General features: G+C 51.3%; 1 protein-coding gene across 2 annotated transcripts in view; it reads right to left on the bottom strand.

Annotated features, from left to right (window-relative positions):
- The window catches only part of GRIK4 (glutamate ionotropic receptor kainate type subunit 4), a 206,275-nt gene that overhangs the window by 9,124 nt on the left and 171,872 nt on the right, over nt 1–25,279 (bottom strand). For both annotated transcript variants that reach the window (XR_008819147.1, XM_056322866.1), the window contains exons 11-14: nt 18,647–18,754; nt 17,430–17,633; nt 8,388–8,501; nt 669–778 (exon numbers count right to left, since the gene is read on the bottom strand). Coding sequence is in view for 1 of the 2 variants with exons in the window: in XM_056322866.1 (XP_056178841.1) it covers nt 669–778; nt 8,388–8,501; nt 17,430–17,633; nt 18,647–18,754 (536 nt within the window). In the remaining variant the exon portion in view is untranslated. The remainder of the gene's footprint in view (nt 1–668; nt 779–8,387; nt 8,502–17,429; nt 17,634–18,646; nt 18,755–25,279) is intronic.

Raw genomic sequence — 25,279 nt, 5'->3', positions numbered from 1 at the left:
CTCAGTGATATATTTTAAGGCTGATTTAAATTAGTCGTAGGGAAACGGAACTGAGAGCTGCCAAGTGAGGCTCTGCACATCAACCAAGAAGCTGCTGAAAGATATTAATGAATTTTCTTTTTTGTACACACTGGGTTTTACAAGGCCAGAGGAACCAAACATCACTACTGGCATTCGTGTTCGTATCTCTGAACGCATTTGCCGGTACCTGCCAGCCTCCACCCTCCCCGTCCAAGACACGTGGCTGCTTTATCTGTTGCAGATCCAGCATCTACAGAGAGCAGCACCACTTGCCCAGCACCAGCCCTACTCCCACCTTTCCTACGCAGCTCTCCGCGTCGGCACCCTCCGCTGTGGCCAAGTACGCTCCTTGGCGGCACGCTGCTCCTGGCTGCCCCATCCCAGCCCTTCCCAGGCCATCCCAGGGCTGCCATACGCAGCGGTGACGTGCCTGCGCGGGCGCTCAGCAGCAAAGCCCCAGTCCCCAGCTGGCGGAGGGCAGGGGGCTGGGAGGCATCTGCCCCCTTACTGCCCGCTCCACACTGCTGACCTGGGGGGTGTCCCCAGTGTCCCCCCCCCAGCCCCTCACCACACACGCCCCCACGGGTCCGGGAGCGGGACGCTAGATGGCACCGTGAGGAAGGAAAAGGCACCGCCAGCCACATTACCGAGCGACCAAGAAGAGGACGCAGCTGACAGCCAGGTAGGCGAGCAGCATGAAGAGCCAGACGCCAGGGGAAAAAGGATCCAGGAATGAGAAGTAACCAGGTTTGCGGCCCTGGAAGGGAAACAAAAAGGAGTTTGACCTGCTTGTACTTCTACAAATTAAATAGTTCACCCGGAAACAACAGACAGAAATGCACCTGCCCTGACGCTGCCAACAGATGAGAGCGACAGAAGGGAAATCAACAGGGCTTTGCAAAAGCCTTGCCGGGGAAAGAGGTGACAGCAAATGCAACAAATGACCGGGTCCTGCAGCATCTCCTCGCTGGGATTCACCTCCTTAGACTATTCTTCTGCCCACCTCAACCACTTTCGTTCCTCCAGGCAAAGAACTAGGTGAATTGATAGAAGAGTCGAGACAATCGCAGCGCTCTGCCCTCCCCAGGGTGGGATGTGCTGCACCCCTCACCCGCAGAGCCCCCCACCCGCAGCCCTTGCCCACCCGGGCAGGCTGCACACCATGGCTGCTGGGCAGGAGGGGGCTCCCCTGGGAGAGCACGCTCAGCGCAGAGGTGGGTGGGATCCTTTGCACGAAGCAGAGTGGGGAGAAAAAGAAAAAAAGATACTTTTGCAATATTTCTGGTTTGCTTTCTTCAGCCTTGAAATGCTTCCTCTCCACAAAACTCAATAAAACTATTACTTTTATCTCAGGGAACATGATATTTTTATCTCCAGGATGCGTCAGAATTTCCTGTTTTTTCTCAGCAAACCACCTTTCCTTGAAAAATAAGGCCTCACTGCTAATAAAAGCAAGTTGATCTTCTCTCAAAGTACCTTAAATTTTCACAAGGACACTGCCACCACTGAAATCTTGTCAAATGTAGCACAATTTGTGCAAAGGGAGGATTAACTTTCTGGTGAGTGTACTTCTCCCGCCACCACCAGCTCTGCGTACGCAGCCCCTCCGGGGTGGGAAGAGCGCTAGTTTACCTCCGACCACACTCAGCGCCACTGTGGGCGACAATGGGCGAGCTGGAAATACAGCACAAGCCACAGGACTAAAGAAGTGCTCTTTTGCTTCCTGTGCAATTTATAATACCCACGCAGAGCAGAAAGCGCTTTGTTTTAGCACTGCACACCCCTGGTATGCCCCTCTACCCCAAACACTGCAAATCCGGGCAATGCTCCTCCATCTCAGGCATTTCGTCTCCTCTTGAGAGACTCCCAGCAAAAGCATGCAGCTCCCAGCGCAGGGCTAAAGGCCTGCGGTAACCCCGTGGGAATGCGAGCCCTTTGCTCACAGGAGCCTGTATCTTCTGCCCCACACCACCGTCGGTCCCGGCATCACCAGACCTCAAGCTCTACAGTTCCCCCAAGCACATGTAGCCAGGAAGCTGCCCACGACTCAGAGCTCCTGAGAAGGCTTTTACTGTAAAGTCAGAGTGGAAACAGCCTTTTATCGCATCTCGGCCAGGCTGTCAGTGTATTTCTTACTGGCACCTTGCTCTGTTGTGTGCTGAAAGCGTCTATCACTGTTTGCTCAATGCAGCTCGCTCCAGCAGCCGTTTCCCAGCACTTGCAGCATGGCAGCTGCTCCGCTGTAGGTTGCTTGCTTTACACAAAAGCTTCTGCTGAGGATCATCTTTGACACACAGAGGCCTCATTTTTCCCTAGTCCGATGCCTTACGCTGCCTGTCTGTGACACCACATAAACTAATAATAGCTGGTAATAAATAACACCTCACCTCAATTGCCGTTGCAAACCCAGAGCCAAAGACCAGAGTGCTGATATTTTAAAGCTGTGCTTAATCCAAAGGTGGTGAATAATTTTCTGTTTTCACAAAAGTCCCCAGGAAACATAGCTGCTTTTTTTTTTTCCCTTTCTCCAGTCTCAGACCAGCACTAGAAATTCCATTTCTAGTCAAAAACAGTTTTACTACTGAAGTATTCCTATCTTATGCAGAACCTGAATTTTACAAGGTCTTGGTAGTTCTTCTGAAGGCTAAGCTGTTGCACAAAAATCTTCCTCTACTAAAAATATCTAGGAAACTGTGATGTTCTCAGCTCCAGAGGGACTGTAACATCTCAGCAAACTCTGTCTTGCACAATGTAAAGACCCACCACATCGTTGCATCCTACCCCTGTATCCTCGTGGACTAAATGAGCTTGAGCTTGGGATCTACATTATCATTTTTAGACATTTAGGTAAAAAGCTTATTAAGCTTTTTAACAAAAAGAGATGAGTTAAGAATCAGTGGTTCAGACCATCCTGCATCCATTTTCAGATTAATTTAAAGTCACTTCCCAAGCAAAGGTTCGGGTTCTCCCAGGTATAATTCCAGAGTCTCTCTTTAAGATAAGATCTTTTCCTTACCGCTTTACCTTATTGTGCTTGGTATAAGCAGGTGAGGTACAAAAAGTGAAAAGATACTACATTCTTCTTTTGTCCTTTTCCTTTTTTCTTTTTTTTTTTTTTTTTTTTTGTCAATTTCCGCTGTTTTCTGCTTTTCCTTATATTTTTCCCATAAACTCAGAGAGAGACAAATGCCTGCGACAGCCAGCATCTGCACCCAAACCAAGCCCCTTCAGAATCAGAGATGCTGCTGGAGACTACACCCTCAGCATCCTGGAGGAACTCACTTCCAGTACCGACCTTTGCTCACCTTGTTGGAGCTCCTCCCACTAGTTCAGAGAGGTGAGACCATCTCATGAGTGGTCTGCAGCTCCAGGATGCACTCCCTCCAGTCCCGCCCAGAGGATCACGGACCTCTCAATGCCAACAGGATGCCAAAGGTAGCATCCTTGAACCTCTTCTCCTTAGCAACTGCATGGCTTTTCTGGATGCCCCACAGGTGCCTGGTTCCTTTTTCATCTAGAGCTAACCTGCCTCAGCTGCCTCTGTTCTTCCACAGGTGTTTACACCCTCAAGAACCAAATGAGGCAATGGGAACCTGCAAGGCTTTACTGCCTGCCCTCCGCCAAGCAAACTGGAGGTTCTCGAGCAGCAGATCATTCCAGGTGACTTATCCCTCCCTGGCATCAAACTCCCAGGCACTGGCGGTGCCTCAGCCGAGGCTCCCTCATGAGATGCTCCTGCAACAAAGTTCCTTCCTGTAATTAAGGCTTAGATGTCTTCTCTACGTTTCTGGGGCAGTTTGTCAATAAATTACACTCATTAAGGAAAATGCGTTGGAAGCTTTAAGTCTCAGGCTTGGCAATGACTCTCTCCTGTGACTTTACAGTAGTAGTAGTTCTGGTTCTTTTCAGCTACAGTAATTTTCAGGCTGCTGCTACATATTCCTTTCATTCACAGTTGTGGATAAGAATAAAGATATTCTGTTCCCACGGAGGGCACAAACTCTCTCTTATGTGTCTGTTTTGAAGATGGGAATGACAATATCTGGAATCTGTCAGATATTTTTAGCTGTTCCCAATACAGCTTTGTTAATTGGAAGAGCTATTTTTCCTGGAATAGAAATGTTGAAAATGTCCAATAATTGATGAAGACCTCCTGCAAATCCTCAGATGGAAGCAGGAGAGATTCATTTACCCTCTTCAGTTGTTCTTGAAAGTCTTCCTTTTCCATCACGAGAGAACCAGTTTTCTGGACAGATACTGGCGACCGAAGAGCCTGAATTTGCAGGACATCTGGGAAGAGGAGGAGGAGTGGAGCTATATGACACGGTCCTATATTTGTCTGTGTTCAGGTTTGTAAGAGACCTGACAACTCCCTGCCTGCCCTGTGCACGCACACAGGGTCCGAAGGGACCCCAGCGCTTGCCTGCTCCCTCTCACAGAAGCAGCCAGCCCTAACCCATGTCATTTCTCATAGACATTTGTCCCTAACAAAGGCAGGCAAGAGAACTCTCTTTTGTCTCTCTAAGTCAGAAGTAAAGCAAGAAAACTCAGGCTGGGAAGGCAGAGACGTTGATGTGTGCTAGGTATAACTGCAGAGCATTCGGTCTCACCGGAACAAAGTGTGTATGTTCTAGGATGACCACATCTGATCCAGAGCCCTCCCTCTCCAGAGCCCTTCCTCTGGAGTCGATAAGCAAAACCCAAGCACACGCTGCTGTGAATCCTGCGCTGTGAATCCTTTGGGGTCATCAGACGGTCCACAGCTAACAGGCCAACAAGCACCATGGTCCTGGCCATGCCTGGGGCCAGCAGTTGCTTCCATCCCTGCGTCAGTGAGGCAGGTGGCTTGCTGGCAGAGTGGCACAGGTTGTCAGGAGGGGTGCTCAGCTCCTCTGCCCCAGCTGTCAAGCCTCCTCTGGCTGGAATGAAGGAGCTATTCATTCACTCCTTCCATTTCGTGTCTTCTGCAGCAATCAAGTAGAACCACTTTAAGCCTCAGTTCTCATAACCTAAACTCAGCTTTTCCAGCATACTTGCCAAATCTACATTTTCTCATCTTAAGACAGAGCATAGAAAAGACTTTCAGGGCTAATGAGGCAGAATCATGTGCTAGTTAGTCTCCTCTGTTCCCTGCCACAGAGGCAGGTATGTGAGCAAAAGTATGTGCATGGTACAAACAAACTTGATTTTCAACATCCCTCTGCCCTGAAGTGGTACTGGGCACCTGGTTTCTGCTTCTGCCATAGTGTCACCTGCCTGCCATAGTGTCACCTGCCTCCTGCCTTCCACAGGTCCCACCAGCCGGTCAGAATGGGAATATTATAAAACAAAGCAAGCCTTTTCTCTTAGCAGCCTGCAAGTGAGAAAGCCTATTAAGAGTCCCTGTGTCGGAAATCCATCCTTGATTATATCACAAGTGAAATTGAGAAAAATGACAGCCCCATTTAAAGCTGCCATATTTGGTTACGTGTGATAAGAGACACACACACTGTTGTCGCTGGGTTGGCGGGGTGGGAAGGAGAAAGGGGGGAGAAATGACTTGCCACTGGAGTTACATGGAAATTAAAATAAAATGTCATCACACTGGGAGGAGATCAGGGTGTGGAGGCAACTCCTTAGCAAGAGATTTATTTATGGTTATTTATTAGGCTATGGCTGCTCTGCGCCGTGATCAACGTACGTCAGCTGCAGTTTCCAACATTGCAGAGATGCTCATCGGGGCGGGGAAGGGAGGGGCCGGGAGCAGATGGGCTGTGGGGCTGCCTTGCCCCGCTCCGCAAACCCGTCCTTCAAGGGAAACCACAGCAATTAGCTATCCTGCCTGTCCTCGTTAAATAAATATTTACCAGTTTCATAAGTTAATTACCACACAGCTCGCAGATGCTCTCCCCCAGCTAAGCAGGAATGGTCTGGACAAGGAGGGGCCAAGTGCTGCAGAAGGAAGGGGGAGCTCGGAGCTCCCTGCTCCCGGGGAGGGCAGGGGCCCAGGCTGCCCCACCATCGCGCCTCATCGCCTGCACGCAGCAAAGCAGGGCTCGCTGCGGGGTGACCAGACCTGGGAGATGCCCTGCATCTCCTGTGCCAGCCTGCCTGGGTCACTGGGCAGCTTCCCCACCCAAAATCCTAACCGGGTCCTTATCAGGCAGCTGAAGACCAAGTCCTGACTGATGGCAGGGGACTATTTGCCAAACACTTTTTAGGACTGTAATTATTAATCCTGTTCAGTTTGGTAAATGCCTGAAGGGCAGGCCGAGCATGGCTGTGTTGTGTTACTCTGGTACCAGCGCAAGCAGCAGATGGTCCCTGCCCTGAAGAACTTACACTCTAAGTAGATGTGTCAGACACATTTACATCGAGCTCGTGCAGAAGCAGCAGCAAATGCTTTGCACTTATAAAGCAGATCACATGCAAACCCTGCACCAATATTCCCGTCTTCCCTCCGGAGGGAGCACCGTCAGCCTCACACTGTTCAGGGAATGATGCCTCCTTAAGGGACTTGCTGAAGGTTACGGTGTAAAGTGGAGACAGAGAATGCACGGGACTCAATCCCCAAACTTTAGAAGTGTATGCGAGAAAGGAAGAAACTCAATTATAATTCCAGCCGAGGGATGCTGGCAGGAACACCTCCCGGATCCACGGGGCAGCTGATGCTGTTGAAGAGTACGTGTAGCAGGGAAGGGACGGTTACATCGGTTACATTTTATTTCTTGGAGCTTGAAGAGTCTGACCCTTTCTGATCAGTTAAGTCATTGATCCTAACTTCTGCACGTACCAGAGGAAACAGAATTTTAACTAGATTTTAATTACTTGTCTGTTCTTGGCAGAAGCCACACAGCACAGAGATGTATGTGCAAGTTTGTTTATGTTCATACCAAACGCTGCATCCTTAACAGCCTTCCGAATGGAGAGGGGGGCTGGGAGAAGTAGCTTTAAAATTGTTTTATCCTTTTGGCTGCTATTGTTGAGCTGATGGGAAACCAAGACTGTAATTCGCATCACACTCGGCACTGTACAGAGCACACTTCCAAAATGCAGACTGGGAATAGTATGACATCCTGATGCAAAGGACCTGGCTGCCAGAACTCGCCCCCTGTGACACCAGGGAACAGGGGACTTTGCCTGGCCCATATGGGCGTAGCTGGGGAAAATCTGTTGTCTCCTGAGCTTCAGAAAGAAGCTAGAACAACTAAAATGGGAATGCAAGAGAATCCACGAGAATTTAAGACAAGTATTGCCTCTAAGCAAAGACACGACACAACGCCACGTGCACGCTTGCACATGTGAATCCCCTGGGCACATTCACAGCTACCCTGCTCCAAGCCACCAGCCCTCATGTTGCCAAACAGCCACCACCGAATGCCCGACCTGCCTTTCGGGCGGCAGTGGATAACCATGCCGCTGCTGCCGCCCGAGTTGCAAGAGAGTATTGAATGCAGCGGAGTGACAACCAGAGCTAGCTGCTGACCAACAGCGTGCCTCCCTTCTCGCTCCTCCCTGGCCGACGCAGAAGCAAGGGGGTCTGAGAGGACCCGGGCAGGGCAGGGAGCGCCCTAAGAGTAAGATGCCTTCCTTGGGCTGCAGGGCGTGCTGATCTTTAGGGTACCAAACAGCTGAGGGAAGGCAGATGAGAAGGCTGAGCCCGTGCAGGGCAAGGAGCTAATTGCCCACAGTGGAGTTCAGCCTGCCGCCCTGCCTGCTCCGGGACGGTGCCCTGGGCCACCCAGCAGCGCCGTTTTTCCCCTTTCCTGCCTGTGATTAAGAAAGCAGAGGACCAATCTGCGCGTAAAGCATTTAAAGCAGGTCACAGCAAAGAAAGTGATCCCAGATATCTTCCTGGCTTGATCTGGGCCCCAGCACCAGCTCGGTGCACCCTGCCGCTGTCCCAGCTCAGCCTCCCCGCGAAGTGCCAGTGGACGGTGACTCCCGGCCAGGTTTGCTGTGGTGGTGGTGCTGCCCAGCCGTGCTGCTGCGCCCATCCAGCCTGGCCTGCCCTCCAGCACACCTCGCCACGGCGGGCTCAGCGACACGCTAAAGCCATCCTAAGGCTTTTGCCAGGCCTGAGGCAGAGCCACACAAGCTGCCATATACCCACACCTCCCCTGGTAGCCCTGATCTGATACCAGTGTCCTGTGCCTGGGGACGATGGGGAAGGGGAGCCAACAGGGTTTGAACAACGGGAAAAGAATGCACTGAGCTGGCAGCAAAGGCAGAAAGACAGAGAAAAGGAGGAAGTAAAGGTAAAGCATGTTTGCGCTTAAATAAGCAACCAAAATATTTTTACGAGTCACTCATTTTTCTTCTATAACCAGGCACGTTTGCATGCAAATAATAGAGGGACATAAAAGGTTATAAAATAACTCTCTTACCATATGAACTCGGTAGAGGATGCTAATTCCCAAAGTCATGAATGGCTTAGAGAAATCAATCACCTTCTCCCGCTCCGCGGTAATTGTCAGCCCCGCCACGGCCAAATCAGCTTTCTGGAGAGAAAGGATAGCAGAGAAGATCAGAACCCTGAGCCTGGGAAAGGCGCCGAGCAGCGAAAGCTGCAGCACCATGCCCGAGACCACACACGACACCCAGTCCTGGAGGATGGATGTCCCGTCTTTCTGGGACAGGGTGCATCTGCTGTGGGGCAAAACCCACACTCTGTGGAAACCACGGGAGTGTTGCTGGTGATGTCCACTAGTTCCGACTGTGCTACTGAATCCCTCTCCCTGAGTGGGTTTCGCATAAGCCCTGCTCAAACACACCCCAAAGTTTAACCCACCTTGTGCTCCAGACCACTTTCCCCGTTTTTCCTTCCCTCACCTGGGCGTTCTTATCTGTATACTTACAGGCTGGAAAAGCACAAAGCTGCCAGCAGTGGGGAGCCAGCGGTGCTAGGGGTTGTACTGACAGTGAACAAAAGAGCAGCCCCTGCCCCAAGGGCTCGCAGCCTGATTGCCCCTTCTATTAGTAGAATGCTCCTGGCAAAACAGGAGCCATCAAGACAACAATTATTGTACTACCCTAAAGACACATCCTCTCCCTTCCAAAGCCCCTGCTGAACACAGCTGTCCCCTTCAGACAAGACTGTTACTTACAAGCGCCACAGGTAGAAAAGCATAACAAAGCAGCATCATTACTCCCGTACCCTGAGTCATGAAGTTTACAAGCCTGTCAACCCCAGACTTCCAAACTTGCAGATCAGTCTCCAAAAAATTCAGAGGACTGGCATAAAAATTTCCAGATTGACTTGCAAAGCAAAGAGATTAGGGGAAAAAAATAAAAATTATTTCTTCCAATGTTAATACCCTTGTAATATAGATAAGGGATTTGAATTTTAAATATTATTTTTATTATTATAGCTCTTTTAATGTCTGCAATTGCTTTCTGTAAAAATGAAACCTCCTCCATTCCCTTACACATTTGTTTGCCCGCTTTGCAAGATGATGATTATGCAAGTGGAAAAAGAGAAAGGGGTGGGAAGAAAAGCTATTTGCACTTGCTGTCCCTAAGTTGCATAAGGTCTGTGCAGAAGCCAAGGCACCACCAGGCCTGAAGACCCTGTAAAATATAGAGCTTATCTCCCTGGATCCGTGCACTGCTTGTAAAAAAATAGAAAGGCAAATTTGTGCGTGCATCACTTGCTATGCTCTCTGACCCTGCGTTGTTTTCCTGAAGAGAAAGGGGACTTGCCAGGGGGTCCTTCCCCTCCTCTGCCCCTGGCGCACTCATGTGCTGGCAGGCGGGGAGGAAGGGCCAGTGAAAGGCTGGAGCTGCATGTGGGAAGAGCAGCACTGTTGGAGCCTGCAGGATGAAGGAGAGGGAAAGGAAAGGCAAGGTGATCCGCAAGCCTGCCCAGTAAGGGGGCTCACAGAGAAGGTGATATTTCACAGTCCGTGCAGGACTGCTTTATTGGACAAGCCTCGTGCCAGATTTTTGCAATCGTTTCCAAGCAGCTATTAGAGATTCCTAGGAGGTTCTGGCTGGAATGAATTATGAGCTAGTGAGAATTTCTGCCCAGCCAGCCATTTACCCACAGTGTTTTTAAAAGGCACCAATAATCACAATGTGGTGTGTGAGCAGTTGAGCCCTGTGTAAACACCAGCAGATTACTAAAATGGGATCAGTTCATCCGTGGAACATGGCATGTGAGGAATTTTATCCACAAAGAAAGCCTAAAGCTTCCTAAACCTCTCTTGTCTATACTTAAAAGGGTTTGCAGGTACTATTGTCCTGGGGAGAGCTCTCCCAGCAAATCCCCTTGTGAAGATACAGCTTACTTTGACAATGGATTTCTTCTCCCAGTTCTCCAAACTGAACACAATTCTACCAGCAAAGTCTTAGGCTAAACAGGTGGTAAATATGCTGTATCAAAGGCATTTCATGCAAAAGCTCTGAGGACATTTCCATTCCCAGAGAAGGGCCAATGCAAAGGCACTGCTGAAAGCGGTGGGGTGGCCCCCAGGTTTACCCAGCTAAGTCACCATCCGTGGCTAGCCCCCACCTTCTCAGGGGTGGGACGTGGGTGTCATCAGGGAACTTTGTGCGCTCTGGTTAATCCCCCAACTATGGTCCTTTGGGACCCTTCCAGATCACGCAGGGAACAACACCCTGAAAGCTGCTCTTCCCTATGGAAAATAAAATGCAAACCCACCCCGCTGCCTGCAGAACAGAAACTCAGCACAGCAGAGCAGCCTTCCCCAGGCACACAGGTTTTGTGCCCAGGTCCCTTCTCTTGGCTCCAGAGGGTCCTGCCATTCCATTAGAGCCGATTTCCTCCTGTTCATGCCCTGCCTGGTCAACTTTTGTCCTTTCGGGACTTTTGCCAGCACCAGAGCGATGGCAGCTCGCAGCTTGCCCTGCCCTGTGCACGCGCCCACCTGCCCGCCCCCGTGCCAGCGCTCCCCACAGCGGAGACCCGGCTCCTGGGGCTTTCACCGGGGCTGTGCGTGGCCGAAGCGCTCTCTCCCTGCAGGCTCAGAAGCCATGCATGTTAAGAGCTGATTTCTGACAGTCATAAACTTTGATCTGGGAATGGCATTCAATGTATTGCCTGAACATCATCCATTTCATGCTTTCTACTTTGCTTCCTGACGTTCACAAAACTTCTTGCGATTTACTGAGGTCAGTGTGTCTTAGTTACAGAGCTCTGTAAACCTGAGCGCTCTCCAGCCCTCCCCACCTGAGCACGGGTAGGAGTTGGCATTTTACAGGCTAGACGATGCATTGGGGAAGAAATGCGCTGTGCTCTGTGCTTCTGCCTGCAGCCCGGCCCTGGGGAGAGGGAAAACAGGAGGCAAAGGATGGAGGGAAGAGGAGCCAAACACTGCTTGATTTTCATCCTTCCAGCACAGTTGCAGCTATAAATGTCAGTGTGAAATAGGCTTAAGGAAAAGACCCTGAGCATTTTGGGAGTAGAGACGGACATCTCTTTAACAAAACACTGCTTAAACAAGGCCAAACTCTCACTAGGTGAGAGGAAGCCCAGGTGGGCTGGTGTTTGAACTGCCACCAGCGTACCTGGCATTAACCGTGGGATCTGCCCGCATTAGCATACAGGCTCGGCTGCCACTGGAAAGGATGTTAAACACGGGGGCTGAGCCAGGCTCCCGAAGAGGAACAACAATTAAGCAGACTTAAGAAGCAAATTGCAGGGACTGCCAGTCCGGCGGAGGCGGCCGCCTCCTCGCTGCGGATGCTGACAAGGCTCATCTCGGCGCTAATGGTGATGAATGGGGCCTGACGTCAGCCCTCGCCTGGGCAGAGAGGATCCCGCCACAGCCTCCCACCGCGGGGGTACCTGACCTCCCACCGCAGGGGTCCCGGCCCTGCTCCAGTCCCACAGCCGGAACCGCCTCCTGTCAAGCTACGGAAACCAAACACAGTGAGAAAGTCCAAGTGGCAAAAGGCTTGGGGCTGTCTCTGCACCAAACGTGCAGGAAACAAGCCTGAAGGACAGCTCTAGGACCACAAGGAAGGGAATTCTTCCAGGAGCGGCAAGAGACTCTGACTTGAACAGCACCTCAGATGCTGCATCCCTTGGCTGCACATGAGAGCATCATCCTTACCCCCAGACCACTGGTAGCATGACTAAGGTCAGGGAAATCTATTTCTTACACTGCCCCCGTGCTTGGAGGGTCTTCTAGAAAGCTGAAGTCAGCATTCAGTCTTCAGGACCCACTTGACCACCAGCTATTGCCCCCGTTGCAGACCCATCCGCATCAGCACTGTTGCTGAAGATGCCCCACTGGAAACCCATCCGGATGCGGTACTGAGCACCCGGCTGGAGGCGGCCCTGCTCTGTGCTGGGGTTGGACTGGATGATCTCTGGAGGTCCTCTGCTATTCTGTGCAACTCTGTGAAATAAGAAGCAGCCACCATAGGGCAGCTTGGCTGCAGCCCGCTCAGCTGGGCAGCAGCTGCCGCACCACCACAGCAGTGAGAGAGCAGTCTCCCTGCATCTGCAGATCTGTCCCATGGCACGACAGGTATGGCTCGGCTGCTGTATCAATGTACTGATTGCTTCTGCTCCAGCTGCTCATCCAATTTGACAGGAGCTATTTTGGGCTGTGCAGCTCCTTGTGATGGAGTGAGCAGCAGCCAGGTTGTGTGCTCGGATGCATATTCTTGCATTTAAAAACAGGGCCAGATGAGGGTCACTCAAAACCAGCGTTTGGGTTTTTTTTAAAGGACGTGTATGAATCCTGCCATATGAAAAGTGACAGCCTGAAAACCCTGGAGGCTGCAGCCCTCCGTTCAAGCCACAGTCAGGGACGGGATGACCAGCAATAATCACAGATGTCAGCCTCAAGGCTGCCTTCACCCATCTTTCTTCACCTGGACGATCTCTACAGATCGGAGGGAGAAGTCTGTGCCAGGTGTTCACCGTGCCTATGGCAAAAGCCAGTTAAGGCGAAACACCAGGAACGGGGATCCTAAGCCCACAGGGAACAGCAGTGAGACCTAACCAGCTCACACCACACCCACCATCCTGTGTGTGATTTTGGCAAAATCAGCAGCGCGATGCAAACCTCTCTGCCCATACCCTCTCTGTGTTTGCTCAACAACCCACGCCTCCTCACTTCCCACCCTCTCGAGCCCCCCCATGTCACACTTGCCAGTGCGATAGCGTGCAAACAGACTCCCCCTCCCTCCCCTTGCCCACGCACAGCTTTTCTTGCTGAACACCAACACCCACTGCCGAGCGGAGAGCAGGACTCTGCCAATTTTGAAATATCTTCTCCCTTCCTGCCATTCCCTATCTTTGGAGCAGTTGAAGGGACAGGACCTCTGATTGTAAAGCACCACCTGATCACCAGCAAGCAAGCTGGAAAAAACCATCACCCCAAAGCTTTATGGTCCTTTCAGTTCTTGGTGTTGCTGCTCCTGAGGCCAGAAGATGGACAGCTTCATCTCCCTCACTTAGAGCTCACATAGAAAGAGCTATGATCACCGCTGATCCCAGCCAGATTCATACCACTGACACAGACGCCAAAGGTGTAGCATTATTCCACAACATCTCACTCCCATATGATGCTGTGCAGAAGGGGAGAGCAGGAGGATGCTGTCCCCAGTCATCTCCTACTCGCTCCAGGCACCCTAAGGTGCCTTCTACAGCAGCACCAGCCTCACCCAAATACGCTTGCCCTGGAAGCACTCATGGATCTGCTGTTACCATCACCAAAAGTGATACGTTATTTAAACAATGCCAGAGGAAGCCTGGGCAGCAGATACAGGCTGCACAGAACACACGGCCAGTCTGCCCAAAGCGTGCTTCTGCCAGGGCTGCTCTGTCCCTCCCGTCCCCTGAACCCTGCTGCAGGTGAGTGGGATGGGTCCTCTGCGGAGGGGAGCATTGCCTCGCGCTGGTACCCAGCCAGCCAGGGCACTGGTCCCAGCTGGCTCAGAGGGATCCTCTGAGGGAGGTTTCTGGGAGGTCTTGTAGCAAAACTGCAGCATTGGATTCCTGCCAACAAAACTTCCTGGCAAAACCAAACCGCACCATCTCCTGTTAGCTCAGCTCTGTTCCCTAGGGGCATTCCCGAGATGGGTAGGTTCAGAAACTGTTGCTGAGGGATCTCTCCGACACAATCCCATCTCCCTCAGGGAGGAGCAAGGCAGCCGAGCGCCAACAGCTTGCTGCGAGTTGATGTACAGGCACTGAGCACAGCCACCGAGCACAGCCACCACGGCACTACACTACCGAGACAGCAAAGGCAGCCGTGGCAGAACAAGGAGAAGGCTGTCACATTGCCCTGCAAATACATTCGTTGGCTTGTATCAGACCAGTGAATTCATTTCAGCAGGGAATACCAGACAACCATCAGGGACTCTGAGCCAGACGCCGTACGGCAGCGGGAAGGAGCAAGACGTAACTCTTCCAGCCCTATTGTCCCCTAAGGCTCTGATGGCAAAAAAAGAGACGACCGGAAGATTTGCTGTTCCCCCTTGTTTGCTTGTTACAGATAGCACATGTGTACGGTGTCAGCTGAACTGCTGGAGGCTGCAGTCATCTGTGCCAGAGCCAGCAATGCTAACGGGGGAAATCCACCCTGGCCTAAGAGCGGCTTTACTCCCCTGCTCGCTCAAGGAATGAGCAGGGTGTTCAGCCTCCCTGCCCTGCATGCACAGAGGGACCAATTAGCTCAGTGTTTCTGAGTTTGTGACATCTCTCACTAAAGAATGGGCTCGAGTCCTTCTAAGTGATTTCTCCCAAGCCAAATCTCCATCAGCTGATCACAAAGTGTACAGGTTTCCTGATCGGATGACGAGTCAGACTGCTGACCTAGACACAGGAGTCTCTACAGCTCTTCCACTAATCTCCCAAGCCATCCCGGTGGTCCCCCTCTTCCTTAGCTCTTAATTAGTTTTGTGAGCAGGTCGATAAGATATGTACTGGTGAATTTGGGTCAACAACAAATTTATGTTCATATAGCATCCTTCTCAATCATATCACAGTGCACAATTAGCTGTAATAGAATTTTCAGCACTTAAGAATAAATCAATAGCTGGTTAATTTAGAAGCAATAAAATGAAACGCTTTTCCCACAAAGCCTATAGTTGCTCTGCAGAGATTCAGTGACACAGAGGCATAACAGAGGAAAAAAAGAAACTGTAGTGGAAAGGTATTGCATGGAGCTGGATAATTTTCTGACCACCTGGTCCTGCACACTAGGTGCATGCGAGTCGAACTTTACGTTCCCACAGCTCATCAGGGTCAAGGATGAATCACCTTCCTACAACAATACAGCACCACACAGACAGGTGCAGAGGTTTCATTTTGTGTAGGATTTGGGAAGTTTTGACCCATGACAGGTTTGTGTCCCAGCCGATGCCCTCTCTGTGCTAAAGGCTGTATGGAGAAAAGCACCAAAGTGATAAATCCACTGAAGGAGGAATGTGTGCACCCAACACAGGATCTGCTGTACCTTCTGCTTTGAGCAGTCCTGAAATGGGATAGGGGATGAACAAGCGGATGGAACTGAGGACAACCCCCCTTGGGGGCTGGCTGTCAAGGAAGGAGGAACCCCTTGGGCAGTGAAATGGCCTCAGAAAGCAACATCCCAAGCAACCCTGAACACACACCACAGCATGCACGTGTCCAGCTCTGCCCTGGCTGACCTGATCCAAAGTGCCAGATCCTGGGACTGATCAAAAACTCACCAAAACCATTACAAAGACTCTAAAGGGCCTAGGAAGAACAAAGCAGAGAAAGCTTTTTCTCTTCTCTAATTTTTGCTTCAGCCTCACACAGACTTTGCCAGCTCTGCCCTGCTGAGGCAGAAGTAAAAATCCTCCTAAATAAGGCTCGAGCTGCAGAAGAAACAAATGGCTTCTATGTGAAGATGAAGTTAAAACACTTTTGCTAAAGAAAAAGAACCATCCAGAAGCTCCCATTTAATGGAGAGGCACTGCCAAGGTTAGCAGGCCAAAAATTTGATGGCTGTTCCCTTCCTTTGTTTGCATAGATCACACGCTGCTCTCTGCGCCTTCCTTCGTGCCTCCCAAAAGAAACGTTGCAGAACTCTAAGTGTGTGTTTGTGTGTGTATATACACAGAGAGAGAGGGAGAGATGTATAAAAACTATGCCAATAGCCCAGAGCATTTGCAAACAACCGTACAGAAGGCTCTTTAGAAGAAGCAGACGGAGGTGGGATCTCAGCTGGCATCAAGAGCTATGGCTCCATCGGGGAAGGGCCCTGACCCTCAGCAAGTCTTCTAGACCTAGAGCTGTTCCCACCTGTCTTCAGACACTCAGTTGAAGCCTCTAAGGTAGGACAAGCATCAGCCAGGTCCCCTTTGCCACCCAGGGAAGAAGCAGCCTGATGCCAGTGGGCATCGCCACAGCCGGGAGGAAAGCTGCGGCAGGAGCCCCAGAGCCCTGCCCAGAGCCACAGGGCACGGATTCAGGCCCTCACCCCTCCACTGTGCAGGAGGATGTGCTGCTGTTGTGAGGATAATGATGGGGTGGCTCAGGGGCTCCTCTCGCACAGTGGTGTGGATTATCATAAATACACCTCACTGCGGATTTGCCACCAGCTGAGAAACTGTCACTGGGTTCTCACAGGCGCTTCGGTAATAACAAGGCAGGGTAGAAATCGGTGAGCGAGGAAGTATTGGCTTAAATAACCATCAATCTTAATGTTAGCTTTGGCTAAGCCTATTTTACTAAGGATCTCAGAGCATTTTGTGAACTGTATTTAAGCTTCAGGATCCCTGGGGAAGGACTACCTTTAGCAGCGGAGGAAAACAAAGAGCAGGGAGGGAGCGGGGTACAGGCTGACTGAGCACACATGTATGCAGAATTGTTGTCAAACCCAGAAAAAGCATCCATCCTTCAGTCTAGCTGCTGTGCAGTAACGCCGCAAAGCAGAGCCGTGAAAAGATCTTGATGCACCCACTTGAAGCAAACAAAAAATGTTACTCTCCAAAAACAACGCTCAAAGTTAAGAAGCTGAAATGAATCTGCCAAAACTTTTCTGGGTAGAAATGTGATTCTTACTTGCTTTCCTCCCAAACAGCGTGTTTTTGTAATTTTTCTTCAGCTCCTACCAACCCCTGCCAGAGCCTGCATGTTTTCCTGTTTTGAGTTTTCCTTAATTTTTCCACTGGGGGAAAAAAAATCCTCCGTTCTGTATCAAGGTCTTACACAGGGACCCCGGAGCCCAGGCCTCCCTTCCGACAAAGTGAGCACCCCTAGAATGCCCAGGGGCCCCGACTCCTGCCTGACTATGTCACACGCTGTCACATCAACACAACAAATACGCCTGCCATTTGGCATAACACATTAAATGGAGATCCTCTGGTAAAAGTCCCTCTAAAACCCCCATCCATCCTTATCATCCTGGAGCACTTAATAAAGCACGGACATTGCCAAGTCCCACTAGAGCGCAGTTAAAAAGAGCAGCTAATTCACTTACCCGAGCAATCAGCTCCCCGACCATGCCTGTCCACGTGCCGTTTGCCTCAGGGACTCCATACACACCATCACCAACGAGGTGGATCTTATAGTTGAAACGCAGGATCTCTGCCAGCTCCTTCAGCATGTCCACGCAGAAGCCCTCGTAGCGGTCATTGCCTTCCAGCTCCTGATGGTTCCACTTCAGCATTAAGTAAGGGTTTTCCTGCATTGAAACTGGGCAGCTGTCATTCCCATCTTAGCCGAGGCATCCCACCAGCACGGCGCCAAGCATGGGGCAGAGCTGTGGGCTTTCTGGCAGTGCTGTGACGGCAGAGGCTCGTGTAAAGAGCACCCAGGCCAACCTCCCGTCCCAATACAGCCCTCTCGACCAGCGTATAAGAGATATGGAAAGTTGGTTTGATTGCTTGGGAACCCAGGTGGTGTAAAGCTACCAGAGCTGTTTCTGCACTGGTGTTCACCGTCTCCTGCTGTGTCGTGGATGTGCTGGAGGTTTAGGATATGAAGCAGATCTAAGGGATCATGCTTTGGGGGCTGTTTCCAACTGGCATATGCTGGAGCAGCCCAGTGACTGCTCCAAGTTATGGCAGGACATACAGATCCCAGCCTCCCTTGGAACAGAGCCACTTCACCAGCTTGTCCCCCTTTTCACCAAACTTTGTGGGACACGAGGAAATAATGCCCACAGTTCTTCAGGATTTTGAGCATCTTTAAGGAAGGAGCAGAGGCACTGGAAAAAATCATGGGACAGGCAGCCCCTAGCAGGGGAATTTGTCAAATAAAGACAGTGGTGCCTGCAGATGTGAACTCTTGGTCCACAGAGGTTGTACCCATCTTGGCCAATTTCAGTAATTTTGTGGGTAGAAGGGACAACTGTCCCTTCCAACTTACCAGCTGTACGCAAAACAAGAACATCATTCAGAGATGAATGTAAAATGGTAACTTAGCCCCATCCCAGTCCTCTCCCCAGCTGCTTCTGAACTCATCAAATATCATTTCCATATGAAACATCAACTTGAGTTTAATTACACTGTCATGAATTGTCCTCAGCGCTGTAATTAGAGATTTGATTGTCTGTTTTTTATGAAATCAGTGTGCAATGCTGCATGCTGGGGGCCAAGGGGGCAGGAGGAGGGAGTAATATTCTAGCTGATTGACACCCCTAAGCGTTGGGCTGGCGAGGAGCTAATGGGAACGGTAGGTGACCCACCCACTTACCAGGATGGTGGTGACAATAAGTGTGGTGTTGAACAGACTGTCTGATATGTTGGAAGAGAAGATCCTGTTGTCCATGCTGAGTCCTTCAGAAACATGCCAGTGGCCGATCTGGAGAGATAAACAACACAATAAGGGAATTTACAGGGCAGATTACAGTATGCACCCGCCATATGGCTCTGGTGACTGACAACCGTCAAGTTGGCCCCGGAAGAGGTGTTTATGAACACTCCATTACCTTTACAATGCACCCCCACAACAGGTCGGCAGAGAGATTAACCCGCTGGTGCACGGCCCCGGCACACCCCCACCTGCACTACGATGCCAAAAACCTGTCCCTGCTCATAGCGGGTGCTGCCTTCCCACGTGTCCTGCCTGTAGCTGCGGCAAAGCCCTGCACCGAGAGAAAGCCTTGTGGTGGGCAGCTCCCTGGGGCTCACGGCAGCCAAGCAGCCTTCTGCGTGGTCCCCAGATGCCACCAAGATGGGTCCATCTTACCCAGCGGTGCCCACACAGCCAAACCTGCACGCTCATCCCCCCAGCACGATGCGCTGGGAGCCTCTGCCGTCCCTCACACGACGGCATGGCAGCCAGGTCGTGGCTGCGGGAGGAAGACCTGGTCACTGCTCTCAGCCTGGTACATTTTGCCTGACCCCTTCACCTCCTCAGTTCTCTGGAGGTCAGCTCCTAGAGGGAACAGGGCACAAAAGGAGCTTCACAGAAGGCTGCAGGAAAGGCAATGCCAGAGCCGGGGTTTGGCTGAGCTGCACCGTCCCGCAGCGGGACCCCCCCACCAGCACACTGCAGGGTCAGGTTTGGTGATGCTGAGCTCCTCACACAGGCGCTGTGTGTTACAGACATGGCTCCGAAGAACTTCAGGGAGTGCTGAAGTCTTGTGATCCACAGTGAAAGCCCAGAAACGGGGAGAGGGGGTTCCTGCCTCCAGCTCCCGTCCTGCCTTATACTGTCTCTGCAACAAAGGTTTCACCTGCCTGAAAGCAAGAAAAACCTCCTGCTGTCCTGTGAGCATCGCTGTCATTAGTTAAAGGTTGGTAGAGGCACTGTGAGTTCCTCAGAGGAAAATGCCACTTCACAGAGAGTATCGCAGTATTGCAGCTTCCACTGCAACCCCAGGGCAGCAGCGCTGACACGGGGCAGGTGCCTTCCAGCCCCGAGCAGCAGCTCCACCTTGGTGGCAGGTTGTGAAACGAAGCCACGTTCTCAGCGGTGCTGCGCCGTGACTCATCTCCTCTATCTGCTACAATGGATGCCAACTACTATGATTAAAAACCTCCAAACAGTTTGATTCAGGCTTGTCACACCCAGTGGCTCCATGCATAGCCTAATTCACCCATCCAAGCATAGTGCCACTGCAGCAAACCTAATTCCCACCACCACCGGTGGCAAGGACCAGTCCCCCAGCGCTTGGGAGGACACTGTGACTCAGCTGTGATGCAATGCAACAAGCCACTGCCTTCAGCCAGGGGGAGGAATATTCAGCAAAACCTAATTTTAACTTCAAGAGCCTAATCTCCCTCCCTCAGAGCTCTGGGCAGGAGGATGAGCACCTCCAGCAGCTCGTCCAGAGCATGCAGATCAGGCTCTCCTCATGCTCCCTAAAAGAGCCTCTGTTTATTCTCATGGAGAGAGCGGCAGCTGAGGGAGGCCAGATGCCTGCGAGACCTCTTCTCTCTCCTTCTTCTCCTGCAAAGCCTCACTGCCCCATCAGGTCCCGGCCCGCTGTGTGCTGGACTGCTGGCCACAGCCTAAGTCCTCTGACAGCACCGAAGCAAGCCGCCACAGCCCTAAGAGGTGTCCCCAGCATTCAGGGGTGTCTCCACAGCTCCCCATAGCCTTGGTGCCAGAGAAATCTGTTCCTGGCTCCCTTGCACCCACACGAGCTGTCTCGGGCACTGTGGGTCTGAGGCAGGTTATTCTTTCGCTGTGCCACAGTTGTCAGGGTGGTAGGAACAAACCGATTTCTCCTCCGTCATAGAGTAATCTTATTATGTTCAAAGGGGTGGGTGGAAGATGATGCAGAGCTACGGGCCAGGCGGATGCACCCCCATGGAAATGAATGGGAGGCACGCTGATTTACACCGCCCCAGGATTGACTCCATGCACTCAGTTGTTTTTCTTGGCAGCGCTTTGCCTCTGGCATGACTGATGGCTCGAGGACTTCAGAGTCACTTCTCAGCTTGTGCATCTGAGCCAAACGTGACCTGAAACCGCAGCCGTGCTGCTACGCTGTCGGCAGACTGCGCTGCTCTGGACGGTGAGGAAAGGGCCGGGTCCTTCCTTCTCCTGGCTGTGGGTGCAAACCCGGCCCAAGTGACTCACTCACAAGCCATTACAAAAGTGGCCGCAGGCACAAGGAGCAGTGGGAAGTGCAAACAGGACAGCTTATGCTCGACGGCCCTGCGGAAGGACAGCAGGTAGGGAAAGCAAAGGACATCACACACGTCTGCTCCCGTCCCTGCCTGGAGCCGAGGCACCGGGATGCAGCAGCACGGAGCCAGCCAAGTCTCTGGCGGGGGACAGGGGCTTGTTTTACTCCCGATAACACAACAGAGATTGTTCTTCTGAGTGTCAGCCCAGCCCCTTCGCCAACGTTAATAATGCTCTGCTAAAAGCACCCGTCATGGCAAGGACTTCTGAAAGTGTCGGAAGCATTAACTCTCGGAGGCTCCCTGCTAGCGGGAGAGGTGCTGGGGGGTTATTAGCCTCACCTGGCAGACGGGGAGACGGAGGCACAGTGACGGTGGGTCGGAGCACGCTGAGGGCAGATCTCGGGCATCCTGTTCTCCTGACCGCATGGTGTGAGTTAACTACCATTGAGCTCCTAGCATCACAGTGATGTTGTAGCGCAGGACTCATCTCTGGGAACAGCTGCCCCAAACTGGGAGATTTACCATGTACTTCTTCACGGACAGGGAGTCCAGCTCCAGCTGGCCTGTGCAGAGTCTGCATCAGTGTGATGGGATGGATTTATCCCAGCTGTCCTCCCCAAGCCTGCACGAAGGTGCTTGCCGCTTGCTGTGATTGCTAAACAGCAGACCCTCTGCAGCAATTGCCTCTCTGAGCAAGTGATCAGTCATAAACATTGCCTTATTTTTTTTCTCCCAGGTTTCACAACCAGAGATTAGTGACAGATTAACTTTAATTTTAACAGCCCTCGCTGTTCTCAAATTTGTCCCTCCCCTGCTGGCATACTGAGACTAATTGACTGCTGCTTCCTCTGACAGTGCAGTGGGTTTGACCTTGCTTTTAACACAGCACCAAAGCCAAACACTCCCATGTGCCAGGGTACTTCCACCCCATCCTGGCTTGTTCCAGCTCACCACTGTCCCCCTCGCAGTATGATAAAGCTGCTAATTGACTCCTCTCGCTGTTCGCTGTTTCTGAAGTGTAATGTGTCAGAGGATGTCTGGGATCGTCAGATCTCTCCCTCTCTTGCAAGATGGATGTCAAGGTGATTTTAATCATCTCTATCTATGTATAAAGAGCCTCTGAAAAACAGAAAACATATTCATCTGCGATGTATTAGAAAATAATCAAATGCTTTACGTGGACATGGATAAGATGATCCTATTGTTAAGGCTCTGGACTAGGACTTAAAGAGATTTTAGGACTTGGGATTTTTCTGTAGCAGATATGATTGGTCTGTATAAATACATCAGGTGGAGGAGGTCCATAGCAAAGAGGTAGAACAGCTTTTGAAGCTAAAATGATAGCACTGGCACAAAAATAAATAGATATAAACCAGCCAGAAATAAACAGGCTGAAAATTAAAAGAGGGTTCCTAATGATCAGAGGAGCTTGAGTGATTGCATACCTTTCCCAGAAAAGCAACGAGGGCAACACAACCACCTGGAAGCAAGCTGGAGCTTGATACCCTTGTGAGAGGGATGATTTGACCTGGTGACAGCCCACGGCCTGGATGGAGAAAGTTCCCTCCACGTCCTCAAGCTGTGTGGTCCCACTGCAGCCCCCTGCGGGGTCACTCCTGCACCCCCCAGTGCCTCCCTGCGCTCAGCCCTCCGCTGTAAGCAGAGCCAGCCCCGCTCTGCCCGTCCTGCCCGCAGGTCTGCCTTGCCATGTGTCCTTGTCCCAGGCAGGGAGCAAACACACCGTCTCAGCACAAACCAGCCCAACCAGCCTCGAGCCTGGAATAAGCAAGAAGTGCCATCACTCGCGTGACACTGCTCCATCCCCACTGCAGGCAAGGTCCCTCAAGCCAGCTGCTCTGCAAAAGGCATTACTTGGGTCAGGGACACTTAAAGACTTATCATCTCGGCAGAAAATCACCAGCGGCCAACAACGCAAGTGGGCATTCCTGGCTCGCTCCTTCAGCCCTTCAGCTCCTCCGTTCAGAAGCAGCAAAGTTAAAGATGCCTGGGCTTGTCAAGCTCCTTGTGGCATGAGAGGACAAAATACCACTCAAACTAATGATTTTAATGGTGTGCTCAGTGCCCCACAGGCCTGAATGGCAGCTGGTGACAGGGAGAGATGACACAGCAAGACCTGTCCAAAGCTTCTAAGGTGCCACAGGTACTTACCACCCCTCTCCCCAGCTAAAAATGAAGGTACAGCCAGTCCTGAATACAGGTGTTTTAAAACAGGCAGGGGACCACCACTGCAAATACCTTCTGGGCTCTAACTAGCAAGCACTGTCCTACAGCCTGCATTAATCACCCCCTTCCTCAGTGTCCCCAGGACGAGGAAGGAGAGCAAAATGCTATCGCTCTCACCGCGCCAGCGCTTGAGCCTTGTGGGCACCAAGGGGAAAGACGCTGCGTCAGGAGGAAACGCAATTAAGTAGGTACTTGGTACATGGTGCCTTCACTGGCCCCAAGAGGAGGGGGTTTGGGGGTGTCTGGGGGCGGAAAAAGGAATAAAACAAACAAATGAAAGCCCTGAGAGGACTGGGCTGCCATGTGGCTGGCGCTCCTGAAGGACACTGCTGCGAGGGACAGCAAGGCGGGCAGGCAAAAGCTTCGTCCATAGAAGTTAGCACGGGACACACGGAGTGCCAGCTATTAAAACCTGTACAACCACGAGACACGCACATAACCCACCCCTGAGGCCACGCAGCAGCCCCTGCGATCCCCTTCCTCCCCAGACATCCCCTTCAGACAACGTGATTGACACCTGGCACAGCCAGGACTGATGGTGACACACACCGAGTTCGTCGGGTCCTGGGGGGCAAACGACATTCAGCTCTTGGCAGAATCTGTCCCTGAACTCTTGCCGGGGGTAACAGCTAAAGAGGAACAAGTCCCTTTGAGACTGATTAGCCACTGCGAAGTTAAAAAGGTTTGATGTGGCGGGATTGCCGAGGGTCTCAGAGCTATCGGCTGGTAACTCATCTGCATCTCATCAACATACCAATTAGACACCCCTGCCACTTCCACTGCTCTGTCTCAGGACATCAGCAGAGCCTTTAGCTGAACGGTGGCCAAGCAGCTGCACCTAGCACCGGGCTAAAGCAAAGGGTCACAGGCAGAGCTGGGGACAACGGGCCCATGGCAGGACAGCAGCTTCCCCTGTCCCCCCTGCACGCCTGCCTTCCCTGGGGCTGTACACATCACAGCCCCTCTCCGCTCCCTACTCCGTTAAGCTCCCAAACCTTAGCTCTCGGCTTACTGTAAAACACTACGCTGAAAACGGAGGGGTGTGCTGCAATGTTTTTTAATGGGGTAAAGAAAGGGAAAAAATAAAAAGATGACATTTACAAACTTGGTCCTTGTCAGATCTATGGATCACCAACACATTAATGAGCTTGTGCTTTATCATGCATCCTATGAACAGGGAGCAGTTCTCATATGGCTGTGGGAAAATTTCCACTTGTTAAGCTAAATCAGGAAAAGACACGTTTGGTGCGTTACATAAATGTATTAAAAACTGGATGTCAAAAAGCCTTGTCTCTCCTTGCCCAAAAGCAACAGCAAGTTAGAAAATCTAAATGTCTTTAATTTGTTTGCTGGCTGGATCAGCTTCAAAATCTGGTGAATTCTCTATTAAAGCTGATGAGCTGGAAGTCCCTGTGGCTTCGATAGATGGAAGGAGACAGCTGGGGAGGGGAAGGAGAGAGAGGGAAAGAGAAATGGGCAGAGTGTCAGCTTGAATAAAACCAAGGAGGGAGCAGAAGCGTGTCCTGGTTTCGGTGAGGACAGAGTTAATATTCTTCTCAGTAGCTGGTGCATTATCATGTTTTGGATTTGGTGTAAGAACAATGTTGATTATCACACTGACATTTTTAGTATAAACATTACCTAGCAACGACTAAGTCAGGCACTTTTTAGTTTCTTAGGCCTTGCCAGCGAGAGGCTGGAGGGGCACGAGCAGTCGGGAGGGGACACAGCTGGGACAGCTGACCTGAGCTAACCGAAGAGGTATTCCATACCACGGGACATCACGCTCGGCATATAAACTGGGGGGGTTGGCTGGGGCTGCCGATCATTGCTCGGGGACCGGCTGGGCACCCGTCAGCGGGTGGTGAGCGGCTGTATTATGCATCACTGTTTTTCTTTTCTTCCTTCCCTTTGGATTTCATTCCTCTCCCCTTCTCTTTTCTTTTCATCATAATGGTAGTTGTTGTTATTACTATTATTATTACTATCATCATCATCATTA

The sequence above is a fragment of the Falco biarmicus genome, chromosome 20 (assembly GCF_023638135.1).
Source record: "Falco biarmicus isolate bFalBia1 chromosome 20, bFalBia1.pri, whole genome shotgun sequence".
NCBI classification, from domain to species: domain Eukaryota; kingdom Metazoa; phylum Chordata; class Aves; order Falconiformes; family Falconidae; genus Falco; species Falco biarmicus.
This window is presented reverse-complemented; position numbering and strand designations above follow the sequence as displayed.